Source organism: Microdochium trichocladiopsis (genome assembly GCF_020744255.1).
Source record: "Microdochium trichocladiopsis strain MPI-CAGE-CH-0230 chromosome Unknown B0I36scaffold_1, whole genome shotgun sequence".
In the NCBI taxonomy this organism is placed as follows: Eukaryota; Fungi; Ascomycota; class Sordariomycetes; order Xylariales; family Microdochiaceae; genus Microdochium; species Microdochium trichocladiopsis.
This window is the reverse complement of record NW_025763544.1, coordinates 3,211,790-3,223,936: the sequence shown is the minus strand read 5'-3', so window position 1 is coordinate 3,223,936 and position 12,147 is coordinate 3,211,790. Positions and strand designations below refer to the sequence as shown.

The following is a 12,147-nucleotide window of genomic DNA, read 5'->3' as shown; positions in this document are numbered from 1 at the left end:
TCCCGAGGAGAACAGAGTGTACAGTTGCCAATATCGACACTCACATGCGACTGTCTTGTCTTGCTAGCGTGTTCAGGATGGGCTTTTTGCAGGCCGTATATAGTGTCTTATCTTTTGGTAAAAAGCAAACAATGCAGCCGCAGTCTATCTACGTGACAGGCCGCGGCTGGTTCACCGATAGACTGTAATTAGATTTCCACTTATCTCCCATCGCGACAGGTGGATGGGTCTCAGGCAATAATGAGCAATGAGGCAAGACCTTGGGTCTTCCCCTGACTGGATCTGCAAACAACTCCCGGTGTGAGCCTTGTACAACAATGTCTCAAGTAGTGTCTCTTGGCAGATATCCAGCCGGCATCTACGACGATCCCTGACGCAGGGACATGAGGCCAATCTCATCATGCAACACCGGCAGAGAGTGATTCTGCGTACTGGCCAGATAGGATATGCTGGAAGGTGCCCATGCCGGGACAGGTGTCGGCGCTGGCTGGGCCAGGGGTCCGCCCGGTTGACCTCGGCGGATTTTGCGGGCAAAGGGGACCAAGGGGGCCGCTGGCTAAAATATAGCCGAGCTGGCTCGTGGGCAGGCGATGACGGAGGTCCACGAGGGTCGCTCAGTGGGAGCCGGGCCCCCCACTCAAGAGGCTCAATTGGCGGGCGGCGGCCCTGCAGGCGGTGCCAGTGCTGGCCTTGCCCCAAGCTCCACGGCCGATGTCGACAGCCGGCCGCCGCTAGGCTCTTCGAGGAGAATGCTGCTGCCACTCGCACGCGATTCTGAACGTCTGCCGCCGCCAGCTAGCCAACTTTTCGTCGCAACCTGGCCCGTCCCGGCTGCTTCCTCCGCTCCCCCGTCGCTCCTATCATTTACACTGTACCTCCTGTCCTGTCTTTTTGCTGTCTCGTTAGAGCCTCACGCAATCCGCTTTCCCTCCCTCTTGCATCCCTTCGTCGACTCTACCTCTCGAGCGGCTCCTTACTCTCCCGCCAGTTCGGTCGATTAGCTTCGCATCGAACAGCTCCTCCTTCGCCCACGCGCACCTCATCGTTGAGCCCTCGCCCGCACCCGCACACACACACACACATCCCCAAGCCGCCAGCATGGGTGCCATCGACACCGAGTTCAAGCGTCTCCAGGACGTCGTCTCCGGCCTCGAGGAGCGCGTCAAGCAGCTCGAGCAGCGCCAGAGCGGTGGCCCTTCCGTGACGGACAGCATCCGCATGGTCATCATGGGCCCCCCCGGTGCCGGTACGTAATTGCTCGTCAAGATCCAGTCGCACGCGGCGTTCGTCGTGTTGCGGAACGGCGCACGCCATGTGCCAGCCGCCGAAAACCATTGCCGTGTAAGCTAATTGCGGGATTTTCATCTCAGGCAAGGGCACCCAGGCTCCCAAGATCAAGGAGAGGTTCTCCTGCTGCCACTTGGTAAGTACTCGCGTAGTTGCACGAGGGGGTCTGCATCATTACAGACGGTGACCGCTGACATGTCCTCAAACAGGCCACCGGTGACATGCTCCGATCCCAAGTCGCCCAGAAGACGCCGCTCGGCAAGGAGGCCAAGAAGATCATGGACGCTGGCGGTCTCGTCAGTGACGACATTGTCATTGGCATGATCAAGTCTGAGCTCGAGAACAACAAGGAGTGCAAGGGAGGGTACGTACATGCGTAAAACAAGGTGAACCCGTCCCCAATGGTGCATGCTGACTCTTGGTGCTTTCAGATTCATTCTCGATGGCTTCCCCCGCACCGTCGCCCAGGCCGAGGCTCTCGACAAGATGCTTGCCGAGAAGCAGCAGAAGCTGCAGCACGCCGTCGAGCTCCAGATTGACGACGCTCTGCTCGTTGCCCGCATCACTGGCCGTCTGGTCCACCCTGCGTCGGGTCGCAGCTACCACAGCACTTTCAACCCGCCCAAGAAGCACATGACCGACGACATCACTGGCGAGCCCCTGATCCAGCGGTCAGACGACAACGCCGATGCCCTCAAGAAGCGTCTCGTGACCTACCACGCCCAGACCGCCCCCGTGGTCAACTACTACCAGAAGACTGGTATCTGGAAGGGTGTTGACGCCAGCCAGGAGCCTGGCCAGGTCTGGAAGAGCTTGCTGAACATCTTTGATGCCAAGCCCAAGAGCGGCATCCTCAGCAAGCTTACTGGCAAGTAAATTTGGTCACCTTAGAGTGACATAAGCAGTTGCCGTGCGCCCCTGTCATCACATGCGGCGCATCGGCAGCATGCACGAGAAAATGGCGAGGCCACTCATCTGAGAGCACTCATCTAATGGCGATTCATGTCATGTCGGTTTATGTGATCACGCATGGGAGGGGCTTCCAGATTCAGAACACTTGGCGCATGTCGGAAGAGGACAAAAGATCTGCCCGCATAGTGGGATGTTGTATCATACGAAAAAAAGACGTCGGTCATGAGTGATGGCCGGTATGTACAAATGACACTAATGATTATGCACTTGCTTTTTGCCCTGTTTTAAAGTTCTAGGTTGGTTTCCTTGCAGATGCTATGCATGACAGAGGCATCTGCGTTCCAACCGCTGGCAGCGCCCTCACTGGCTTGAGAGATGACTGCAATCTCGCACATGACTGCACTACCTGGCCCCAGAACTCCACAACTCTCGTCACGACAAGCAGGTCTGTACGATACCAAAAGTCCCAATCATGCTCAGACCGCCTTCAAAGTCTGTGGCACGCAGACGGCCTTGCCAGTGGCATCCATCTGGCAGACATTCCCAATCGAGCACGTTCCGAGCAGATGATACGCCCCGTCGGCGCGGCACTCCATCCGCGACGGGCCCGCCGGGTAGAACCACATGCACAGCTGCCCGCCGACGTCTGGGCACGGCTCTGGCGCGGCGGGCGGGAAGAAGGGGTCTGGTGGGATTGAGCTTCCGGGTGGGAGGTCGAGGTTGTCGTTGTCGTCGTCGTTACTGCTGCTGTTGTTATTGTTATTGGTGGAAACGGCTGGAGGTGCTGTCGGCGTTGTTGATGATTGGATGGGAGCAGCTGGGGCCTGCACCGGGCCGCAGTTCTTGGGTAGGATTATCTCGACTGTCCTTGTCCTGCTGCTGGATGATGGTGTGGTCGGCAGGGCCGAGACCCCAAGGGGTGCTACTATGATTACGGCGGCGAGGAGACCCGCGGTCGTGAGGAGGGAGCGGAAGTTGAGGTGATGCATTTTCGCTTCTGTAAGGTGCCAGGTGTGTGTTTTTAGAGGTGTGTGCGGTGCGAAGTTGCTGGGTTGTCCTGTGGGTGAGGGCAATGTCTTCGAATGGTGACTCGGAGGATGAGTTGCTCCTTCGGCGAGCTTGCAGGTTCTTGCGCTGATTCCTTTGCTGTCAAGTGGCGTCTATTACGTCTGCGGAATCAGTGTCATACAAATGAGTGTCTCGGTATACTCGCATATCACGAAAATGGGAGACCTTCTATATGGCGACGACGGCCAATGGGTTTTCAAGAATGACGGAGAAGTGGCAAACACGGTCGACTTATAAGGTTCGTCCCGGCAGTCACACGAGAGCAGGCTATACATTTGATGTATCGTTTGCACCGCCTGAAAGGCAGGGCAAACACGTGGAGCCTAGCATAGTCATGTCTGGTCTAGCCGGTGGCAGAGGATTGCACCTGCCTCCTGCTTTAATTGCAGAGATCGCCATGAAAAAGGCATCGTGATCACAAGCCGCCTCGATACACACTCCCCGGCACTAGCATGGTTGGGTTTCCACCTTGGGACGCAGAGACTATCGAAGTGAGGCGCTGATTGGCTCGTATTAAGGGATAGCGAACGAGTCGCACTAACTGCATTTTCGACAAAAGAGAACCCTGCATTTCTCAATGGCCATGCGTGGAATTATGCCTTTTGTTTCCGGATCGCAGGGCGCGAGTGACAGCACGCCGAGCGGGCTGTCAAGAACTCGATCCTCTGGGATCACCGGATGGCCCACGGGTGCGGGATGGGATGCCGTGCGACGTACCACCGACTCTGCACTTCCGTTACAACCCAGAGTGAGCATGCCGCACACAATTCAATTCCACTGATCCCACGCGACGACAGTTGCGACGGCTGCACAGGCATCTCATCCGGGGGCGCAGACGACTAGTGCGTCAGGGCAGCAAGCAATACAGAGTGTGGCGAGAACTGCTAGCTGGCAAGGGGAATGTGCCCAAGGTGACAGATGTCTCAGTCGCTCGGCATCGACCCTTCAAGGAGGTGACCATTGGATAGGTGGAGTGATGACTAGCGCCGCGCCATTTCTGTCAAGGCACGCTCAGTGGCTGTTGGCCCTACCAGAGATGGTTCACTTGACACGAAGAGCAGATTTCAAGATTACGGATCTCTGCTGGGTAGTACTCACAGCCATGGCACTGCAGTGTCCGTATCCAAGACCACATTGCTCAGCCGGCTTGTAGCATCACGGCCCTCCAGCGCTGAGTCCTTGCCATCTCATGTCCGTTCTTCAGGAGAGTGCACTTTCAAGCCCATAAGGGCATCACCAGAAGGGATTGTGGTACACAAACAGCTCGGCTTCGGGCCGCACCCGCGGCTTCGGTCACGCCGTTATACAAATAATGATTCAAAGTGTCTATTTTACCAGCTAGTATCGCTCCACTCGTACAAGGCGACACGTTGGGTCATATCATTCCTAACATTGTCTTACGGAATTGCCTTTACGTGCTTGCTGTCTGCGGCGGATGATGATTACGGCAGGTCGGACCACGATGAACCTTGCAGCTTATCATCACTCTATCGCGCGTTGCTTCCCAGGGATGCCCAAAGCCGGTGAAGACGGAGATGCATCCGGCTTCGTGCGAGGCATTGTAAGAGCCGGGCCGCTGCTTGTCTGGAATTCCACCAACGAAGCGGTTGTGTCACAACCGAAGGCGATGGCCTTCGTACTTTGTGCTAGATCGATATGACGGTTACAGTGTTTAGCTTGCAAGAAGGCAGAGATCAGTTCGTGTTCCAAGGTTGCCATGACAGATGTCATTCTAACCAATGTTGTTTGAACATCACGTCATACACGGAGAACGGCATCCAGTACCCATGAAGTAAAGCCTGCCGCTTAATGATCTGAGATTCCATGAAATGCAAATATACCCTATTTCTCCAGCATTTCAAGGAGATCCGTTACCCACCAGCTTTCTCCGCAGCCGCGGCGTCCGGACTTTTCTCCGCCGGCGGCGGCGGCACAAACCCAGGATCCGCCCACTCCCTCAACGGCCACCCGTCCGTCCCGGACCCGACCTCGGGCCAGCCATCCGGCAGCTCGCCAAACTTGAAAAAGTACGTCTTCTCACACCCATAGTCGTGGCACTCGTACAGGTCACACATGCCAAACTTCTCGCAGAAGCAAACCCCCGCATCCGGGCAGTCCACGGCGGGCGCGCCGAGGATCTGGTGCCAGCTATACTCCATGACCCGGCCCGAGAACTCGTCCGTGAGCTCCGTGGTCCACAGCCAGTCGCGGTACGAGACGTAGTCGGCCCGGGAGTTGGCCCGGATGCGCTCGCGCGTGACGGCGAACTGCGCGCCGCAGTGCACCCCCACGGCCTCGGGTAAAGGCTTGCCGGGAAACAGCTCCCGGAACGCCGCGGCGTAGGCGGCCTCGGTCTTTGCGCGCTGGTCCGCGTCCGGGTCGTCCCATTTCAGCGTCGCGGCCGGGTCCGGCTTGATCTCGAGCGGGCAGCCGAGCAGCCAGGAGCAGCGCAGCGTGGCGAAGCCGTGGTCCTGGACGTAAGGGATGCGCAGCTTTTGGAGGGGCCGGACGCCGTCTTTTGTTTGTCGCCCATATCGTATTAGCATTCTGTCATTTGTAAACTTTCTTGACTGGGAGTGGGAGCAGCACTTCCCAACAGTCAAGAGATGAGTATGGGTGGGGACATGCTTGACTTACCATACAGCGGATCCTCGTTGTGCCACTGATACCGCTTGCCGTGCAGGAAGACGACGATGTCCGGCAGGTCGTCGTAGTGGTCGATGATGTACGTCAGGTAGACGCTGCTCTCGTGGCCAATGTTCTTGCGCACGGTGTACGGCGCCGTCGGGTCGTCGGCGATGTAGATGTGCGCCGGCACCGAGGGGAAGAACTCGGCCACCCAGGACGTGTTTGTGGCCTTGGTCGACGACACGACAAACTCGACCTTGGGGGACCCGGCCGAGCCCGCCGTGTGGCCCCATTTGCTCTCGTCGGCGGCGGCCGCCGCCGGGGGGACGGGCGGTTTTGATGGCGGCGGGCCCGGGTTGAAGCCCTGCTGTGGTTTCGCCGTCCCCAGTGCTGCTGCTGCTGCCTCCTTGGCAGGTGTCTTGTCGCCCGCTGGTGACTGGGCAGCGCTGCCGGCATTGTGAAGATGCTGATGGCCCTCGCTGGCGCCGCCGCCGTGGTGGCCCGCCGCAGCCGCCGGGTTGGACCCGGGAGCTCCGGGCTGATTGAGCCTCTGGTCGGCCTCGTCGCCGGTGGTGGGGATCAGGACGACATGTGTCCTTGTCCCGCTGAGCGTGTAGAAGACGATGATGATGAAGCTCAGCGTGATGGTGAGCAAGCCCAGCCGCCGACTGAGCATGTTTGCTGCTGCCGCTGCTGGTGGTCGTCGCCTGGGTAGGCGGCCTCCAGGGTTCACGGGATGGATGACGCTGGCCCAGTAGTAGTAGCTGGTTGCCGTCTTGGCTGCCCTTGTCCGTCGTTCACAAGTGCAGGCCGAGTGGTCACAAGCTCATGGCCTGCAATACAATCCCGTCTTGCAAGCCCTGCTCTGGCCAGAGTGTCGTGGCGTCCGACTGCACGTTGTCGTTCAAAGGGAAAAGTCCCAGTCAGGGGTATCACTGCAGCTGATTCGCATCCCAGCTCAGGGACCATTCAACTTTAGCTTCGCCGCCAGGGCCCAAGGGTTTCTTTCCCATGTGGGGCCCCCGGCATGCGCGCACAATCAGCCACTCACGTACCTGCCCTGGCCTTGCCCCTGCCGTAGCTTACACTTAGTCGTAACTTTGATGACGACCGTGAAGAGCAGAGTTCAAACCTCGGTGACAAGTCAAAGTACGCATGCTGGTAATTTTGTGCTTTAGTCCAGATAATACAAAGGCAATTTTTGGAGAACGACTGATGTGTCGAGTTGAGCATGTTTCCTCCATGTACTGGTACTTGTTTTCGTGAAGAGTGGGCTTGAAAGCGCAAGTCTTGCCAAATATGAGAAGAGCCTTAAAGCCAAGCAGAGTGATTACTTTGAGTTATTCATTATCCTCACGCCCACCCTCTAGATTCCCGGTCTATAGCGCTGATGCGATGTAACAAGTACTTGACAAAGAAGCTGGGTATATCATAAAAGTCATTGACCACACCCCCAACGGCTTAAGCCCACTTGCCGAGGACACTCATCAGCACCAAGCCGGCAACAAGCGCGACGCCCGCGCTCAAGGTAGTGCATAGGTCTGCATCCGCCAGCTCTCCGCCAAACATCCAGTCACCAGCCCACATCTCGACTACACCAACCCAGACAAGGATACCAGCAGACACGGCGTCCAAAGTGCCTAGGGCGATCAGCGTGCGTCGGTCGCTGCCGTTGAACGTGTTGAGGACACCAGTGCCAATGGCCATGCCGATGGGCGTGGTGATGGCAAAGCCGACTCCCATAAGGAGCTTCTTGGGCAGCGAGAGAGTCTTCCAGCCCACACTAGACGTCTCAGAGGGGACACTGCTGTTCTCGCTGACCACGCCCCCGTCGGTCTCGTTGGCGCTCTTGGACTCAGCAGGGGCGGTTGGGAGCGAGTGAGCATGAGTGTGCGCAGCAGCCATGTTGCGCACGTGGTGTCCGACCGCAGCAATGCGACTGCCCAGGGCAATGCCTTCGAACATTTGGTGGAAGATGATGACAGCCAGCAGGCCAGCAAAGTATTGGTCGCTAGCAACAACGACGGTGATCCCGATCACTGATGTTCATGTTCACGTTAGCGTCATATTTCAAGCTACTACGGTGCGTCGGGTTCCGCGTCTCAAGGTAACAACTTACGGATAGAGTGGAATATGATACCAGCCTCCAGTACAATGACGCTGACAACCTCGTCGTTGTAGTGCGAGTTTGACCAGAACTTGCGAGCCGCACGGTGGCTGCCATACTCGACGAGCCAGGCCAAGAAGATGCCAGCCATGACAACTGCAGCAGTGGTGCCTTCATACTCGAGCGGGCCCACGCATTGGTTACCAAACATGAGTTGGGCATGAGTGAACAGCTGTAAGGCGCACGACTCGGTTAGTATATTTTGATGGTATGCGCATATCTGGTCGGGCTCCTCACGTGAATGAAGGCAGTCGAGATGATGATGCCAGTTCCGAACTGCTTAATAACGGTAAAAACAACCTGCGCCTTCTGAGGCAAGACAGGGGCTAGGAAGATGGGTCCCAGAACACCTAAGCGATATGAGTTAGTACGAACAGCCATGGGCAATCTAGTGGTATATGCCAAGCTTACCGATCATCGACGTCGCCAGCACGACAAATATCATTCCGATGCGGAGGCCAATATTGTAGTCGCGGTCCTTGCCCTCACAAGAGACCTCCTCGGCGCCGCTGCCGCCGACACAGTGCCTTCGAGTCTCGTCAGTATTTCTTGTTTTGATCATGGTGGATGCGGTGGCTGGCTGAGCTTACTCGACACCAGCGTGGTCATGACAGTGCACGTTACCGTCCTGTGCAGCCTCGCCCTCGCCCTCGCCCTCGTGGTTGTGGCCCTCCTCTCCGTGGCTGTCTCCAGCTGTTGTCGCCGCGGCAGGCTGGTAGCCGAGAATCTCCACATCGTCACCATTATTATCGACACAGAATCTGTCACGAAGGGTCAGTGTCTTGCGGTCGAGCGAGCTCAAGCAGTAAGTGCCGACTTACGTGTCAGAACCATGAGAGTGGCAGTCTGTGAAAGCAGAGGGCAGAGGGCCGGTCATGGTGGCAGGCACCTGTACCTCATACTCGGTCGTGCCGAATTCGCACCACCTGGATGAAAAATATTTAGTATCCTTTACCCCAAGAAATGAGTTTCGGGGGGTTGTCTTACACCTCGCTGGCGTGGCGGTGACACGATGAGACGGCAGTCATGCTGCTCGCGGCCGTGGGTGTAGGCGTAGCGGTGGCTTGCCGCCGATCAAACTGCGTGATGCGTGATGCTGCCGCCAGGGGACCAGAAGCAGCGGCCAGCAGCATGGCTGCGGCAAGCGCAGAAGTGCGAGCCATATCGGTATCCCAAGATCTCGAAGGTTTCCAAGTCGCGTCTGCGCCAGAATATCCAACCTGAGCTGGTAAGGCTTCTCTGCTGCTTCGAACAGATACTCCTGAGAGATTCAAGGGCTTCCAAGGTGGTATCCGAGGCTCTAAGTATTGATGAGGCTCAAAGTGACGAGGTTTTCACTCGAGAAGAAGTCTTGCTCGAGCGGCCGCACGGGTTCCAGCTTGGTAGGCGCGACTTTCGGTGGAAAAAGCCAGACGACGGCAGAGACGAGTGCCCAGGTGGTGCCGTAAGACGGGACGCATCGCGGCGCCGTGGGTCGGCCGTCCATGACGGGGAGGACCGGCGGCTGGAGGGTCGGGGATGGGCGCTGACGGGGCAATCGAGGTGGCCATCAGGGTGTCTGTGGAAGGCAGCTTTTGCGCATTCCCACCGACGGCTTGGCGATGTCGCTGGGCGAGTGGCAATTGGTGGTGGGAGCGGGCCACGCCTGCCATGCCGGCTTGGCGACGGCGGAGCCCAGCATTAAATAGAGGCTTGGCCAATGGCGCCAAAAAGCAAGTCGACGACATGTGTCACACAGCCGCTGAGGACCCGGATGGCCACCTCGTCCCAGTCCAGTCCTGTCTCCCGCTGTCCACCATCATCAACCACCTGCAATACCCAGCGGCACACAACAGTCGACATCACCAACCACCAAGGCGGAACCCGGCGCGTCTGCTCCTTTGGGCAACTACGCCTACTTCATCTGGAAAATGCATGTCAACCTCTCTCGTCCCCGCCACGGACTGGGGCGCCTTGCATAAGGCCCCGTGAGGAACCCCGACCTTTTCTTGTCCGGCTGAATGACCGATCAGGACATGAACAACAAGCTGGAGATGCTGCGACTGACGCCAATGCCTTGGTGCCGTCGGCAAGTCCGCATGGCCCTTAGATGTTTCCATCCGTCGGAACTCTCCCCATGTCACCGCCACCGCTTGTTGCTCTGTGCTATGTCACAGATCCTCGTGTACAGCGTCACTCAAGTATACTACAGTACGAGAGATGCGGAGGTGGCATTCGATGCCATTCCATGCCAATGCATGCAAGTGTATGCAACTGGGTGGCGTGCAGTGACATGCAGCAAGTCGCGTTCGGGCATGCAACATGAGCACCAACCAACACCGGCCTCCAAGCACACAGCTGAGAAATGAGGCGGAAGCGGGAGAATGGCACGATGGTGGTCTAAACAGTGTTCTGTTGTCATTGAACGGCAACGACTCTATTGTCTAAGAAGTGATGCTGCAAACTTCTCAACGGTCCTCAAGCTACGAATGAATATCCCGCGACTAGTCGATCATAATTGCCAACTGTGGTTTTGAACTATGGCTTAGCCGAGGGGGTATCTAATCATTATCTACAAGGCAACAGCAGCCAGCAGGCCACCAACTACGGCAGCCCTGTTGAGCATGACAGCGCCGGCTGCCGCCGGAACAACAGTGGACGACGTAGTGGCCGTGGAAGAACGGGTCGAGACGGGAGCACCACTAGTGGAAGCAGGGCCGTCGCAGTGCCTGCAGGAATTCCAGTCAGCCAAGCGTACAGATCAGTCATGGAACTTGCAGAGTCAGAAACGTACCAGTGGTCACCGTGGGGTTCACAACCGATGGACTCGGTCGGGCTGGGAGCCAGAGAACCGGTTCCACTGGCGTGGTCGGTGTGGTCATCATCCGTGTGCGAGTGAGAAGCCGTGGTGGTCGCAGCACCAACTGAGCCACCAGTGGTAGTGGCCGGGCCATCGCAGTGCCTGCCATCAGTCCGGTAAGTTGGCAACTCAATTGCAAGGGGTAAGGATCAATCTCGAACTTACCAGTGGTCACCGTGCGGCTCACACCCGATGGACTCGGTGGGACTGGGAGCGAGCGATGCCGTGCCAGTCTCGTCCTCGTGATCGTCGTGGTCCTCGTGGTCATGGGTGCTGGTGGTGACAGCACCAGCAGTACCAGTGGCACTGGCGGGACCATCGCAGTGCCCTGCAGGGACAAAGTCAACACCGGAACCCTGCCGACTTGGCGCGGCGTCGTGGACGAAGACTTCGCCGCCATTGAGAGAAAACTTACAGTGGTCGCCGTGAGGCTCGCAACCGATGGACTCAGTCGGGCTAGGGGCCAGAGTCTGAGCGCCAGCCAACGAGGCGGCGAGGAGAGCAAGGACAGTAGCGCTGAAAGTCTTCATGTTTGCGGTTAATGTGACTGGTTGCCAACGAGTGTGCGGACAGGCGAGACGACGAGTTGTGCAGCGATGGTGAGTGAGAAACTGGGAGAGGTTGAGACTGGTCACGCGCTTTCCACACTTATAAGCAGTTAACACTCATTGAACATGAAAATCCTTGTTTGCCAAGGATTGTTTCCGCCTGGCCTTTGGCTAGTGCTCGCCAAGCAACGAACGCTTCCTGTTCACGAGGCTGGCGGTATTCTGCCTGTGCAAGCAAGATGTGATTGCCAACCCTGGGACCGTCGGGCAACGCCGACAAGGCACAAGGTACAAGTCACAAGTCACTCGCCACCAGCCTCGCAATAATTCCATTCTTGTTCATTCGGGCCAAATCGTCCCGGGGCGAAGAAAGACAAGTGCCTGCCTGGCGACTGGTTTGTGCTGGAAGGCCATCAGGGTGTCTGCCAAGCCGTCACCGTGCCGGCGGCGAATAACAGCCCGTCTTAGCCACTCCGCAGCCAACGCATGACAAGTGGGACACAGAAACACCTTGATGGACAACAAGCTTCCGTGAAGTCAGGCCTCTGCTCGTCTGATATAACCCAGCACCCGGTGGCTCCGCCAGCCAGGTCCTGCACTACTGCTCGCCACTCTTGGCATCGGCGGTTCCTTCCACGGCTAGTAGGCTTGCCAAGAAGCAATCCTTGACGACGTCGGCCGTGGATGCCCGGAACCAG

At 57.6% G+C, this 12,147-nt stretch overlaps 5 protein-coding genes across 5 annotated transcripts; 1 reads left to right on the top strand and 4 right to left on the bottom strand.

Moving 5' to 3' along the window:
• Window positions 1-633: 633 nt before the first annotated feature.
• Window positions 634-2,465, top strand: B0I36DRAFT_311052 (adenylate kinase-domain-containing protein). The gene is made up of 4 exons (XM_046152326.1): window positions 634-1,246; window positions 1,371-1,423; window positions 1,497-1,651; window positions 1,719-2,465. Exons 1-4 carry the CDS (start codon window positions 1,099-1,101, stop codon window positions 2,161-2,163), a joined length of 801 nt encoding a protein of 266 aa, XP_046018644.1. The 5' UTR covers window positions 634-1,098; the 3' UTR covers window positions 2,164-2,465.
• Window positions 2,466-2,519: 54 nt separating this feature from the next.
• On the bottom strand, window positions 2,520-3,601 carry B0I36DRAFT_379526 (uncharacterized protein). Its single transcript, XM_046160772.1, has one exon. It carries the CDS (start codon window positions 3,186-3,188, stop codon window positions 2,676-2,678), a length of 513 nt encoding a protein of 170 aa, XP_046018643.1. The 5' UTR covers window positions 3,189-3,601; the 3' UTR covers window positions 2,520-2,675.
• Window positions 3,602-5,138: 1,537 nt separating this feature from the next.
• On the bottom strand, window positions 5,139-6,571 carry B0I36DRAFT_234959 (uncharacterized protein; the record flags this gene model as incomplete). The annotated part of the gene is made up of 2 exons (XM_046149362.1): window positions 5,139-5,782; window positions 5,905-6,571. The coding sequence occupies 2 exons, from the start codon at window positions 6,569-6,571 to the stop codon at window positions 5,139-5,141; spliced, it is 1,311 nt and encodes a 436-aa protein (XP_046018642.1).
• Window positions 6,572-7,356: 785 nt separating this feature from the next.
• On the bottom strand, window positions 7,357-9,225 carry B0I36DRAFT_357863 (uncharacterized protein; the record flags this gene model as incomplete). The annotated part of the gene is made up of 7 exons (XM_046157866.1): window positions 7,357-7,934; window positions 8,015-8,234; window positions 8,300-8,412; window positions 8,474-8,589; window positions 8,653-8,823; window positions 8,884-8,988; window positions 9,050-9,225. 7 exons carry the CDS (start codon window positions 9,223-9,225, stop codon window positions 7,357-7,359), a joined length of 1,479 nt encoding a protein of 492 aa, XP_046018641.1.
• Window positions 9,226-10,613: 1,388 nt separating this feature from the next.
• On the bottom strand, window positions 10,614-11,431 carry B0I36DRAFT_344306 (uncharacterized protein; the record flags this gene model as incomplete). The annotated part of the gene is made up of 4 exons (XM_046156247.1): window positions 10,614-10,770; window positions 10,836-11,003; window positions 11,067-11,229; window positions 11,317-11,431. 4 exons carry the CDS (start codon window positions 11,429-11,431, stop codon window positions 10,614-10,616), a joined length of 603 nt encoding a protein of 200 aa, XP_046018640.1.
• Between the last annotated feature and the right edge of the window lie 716 nt (window positions 11,432-12,147).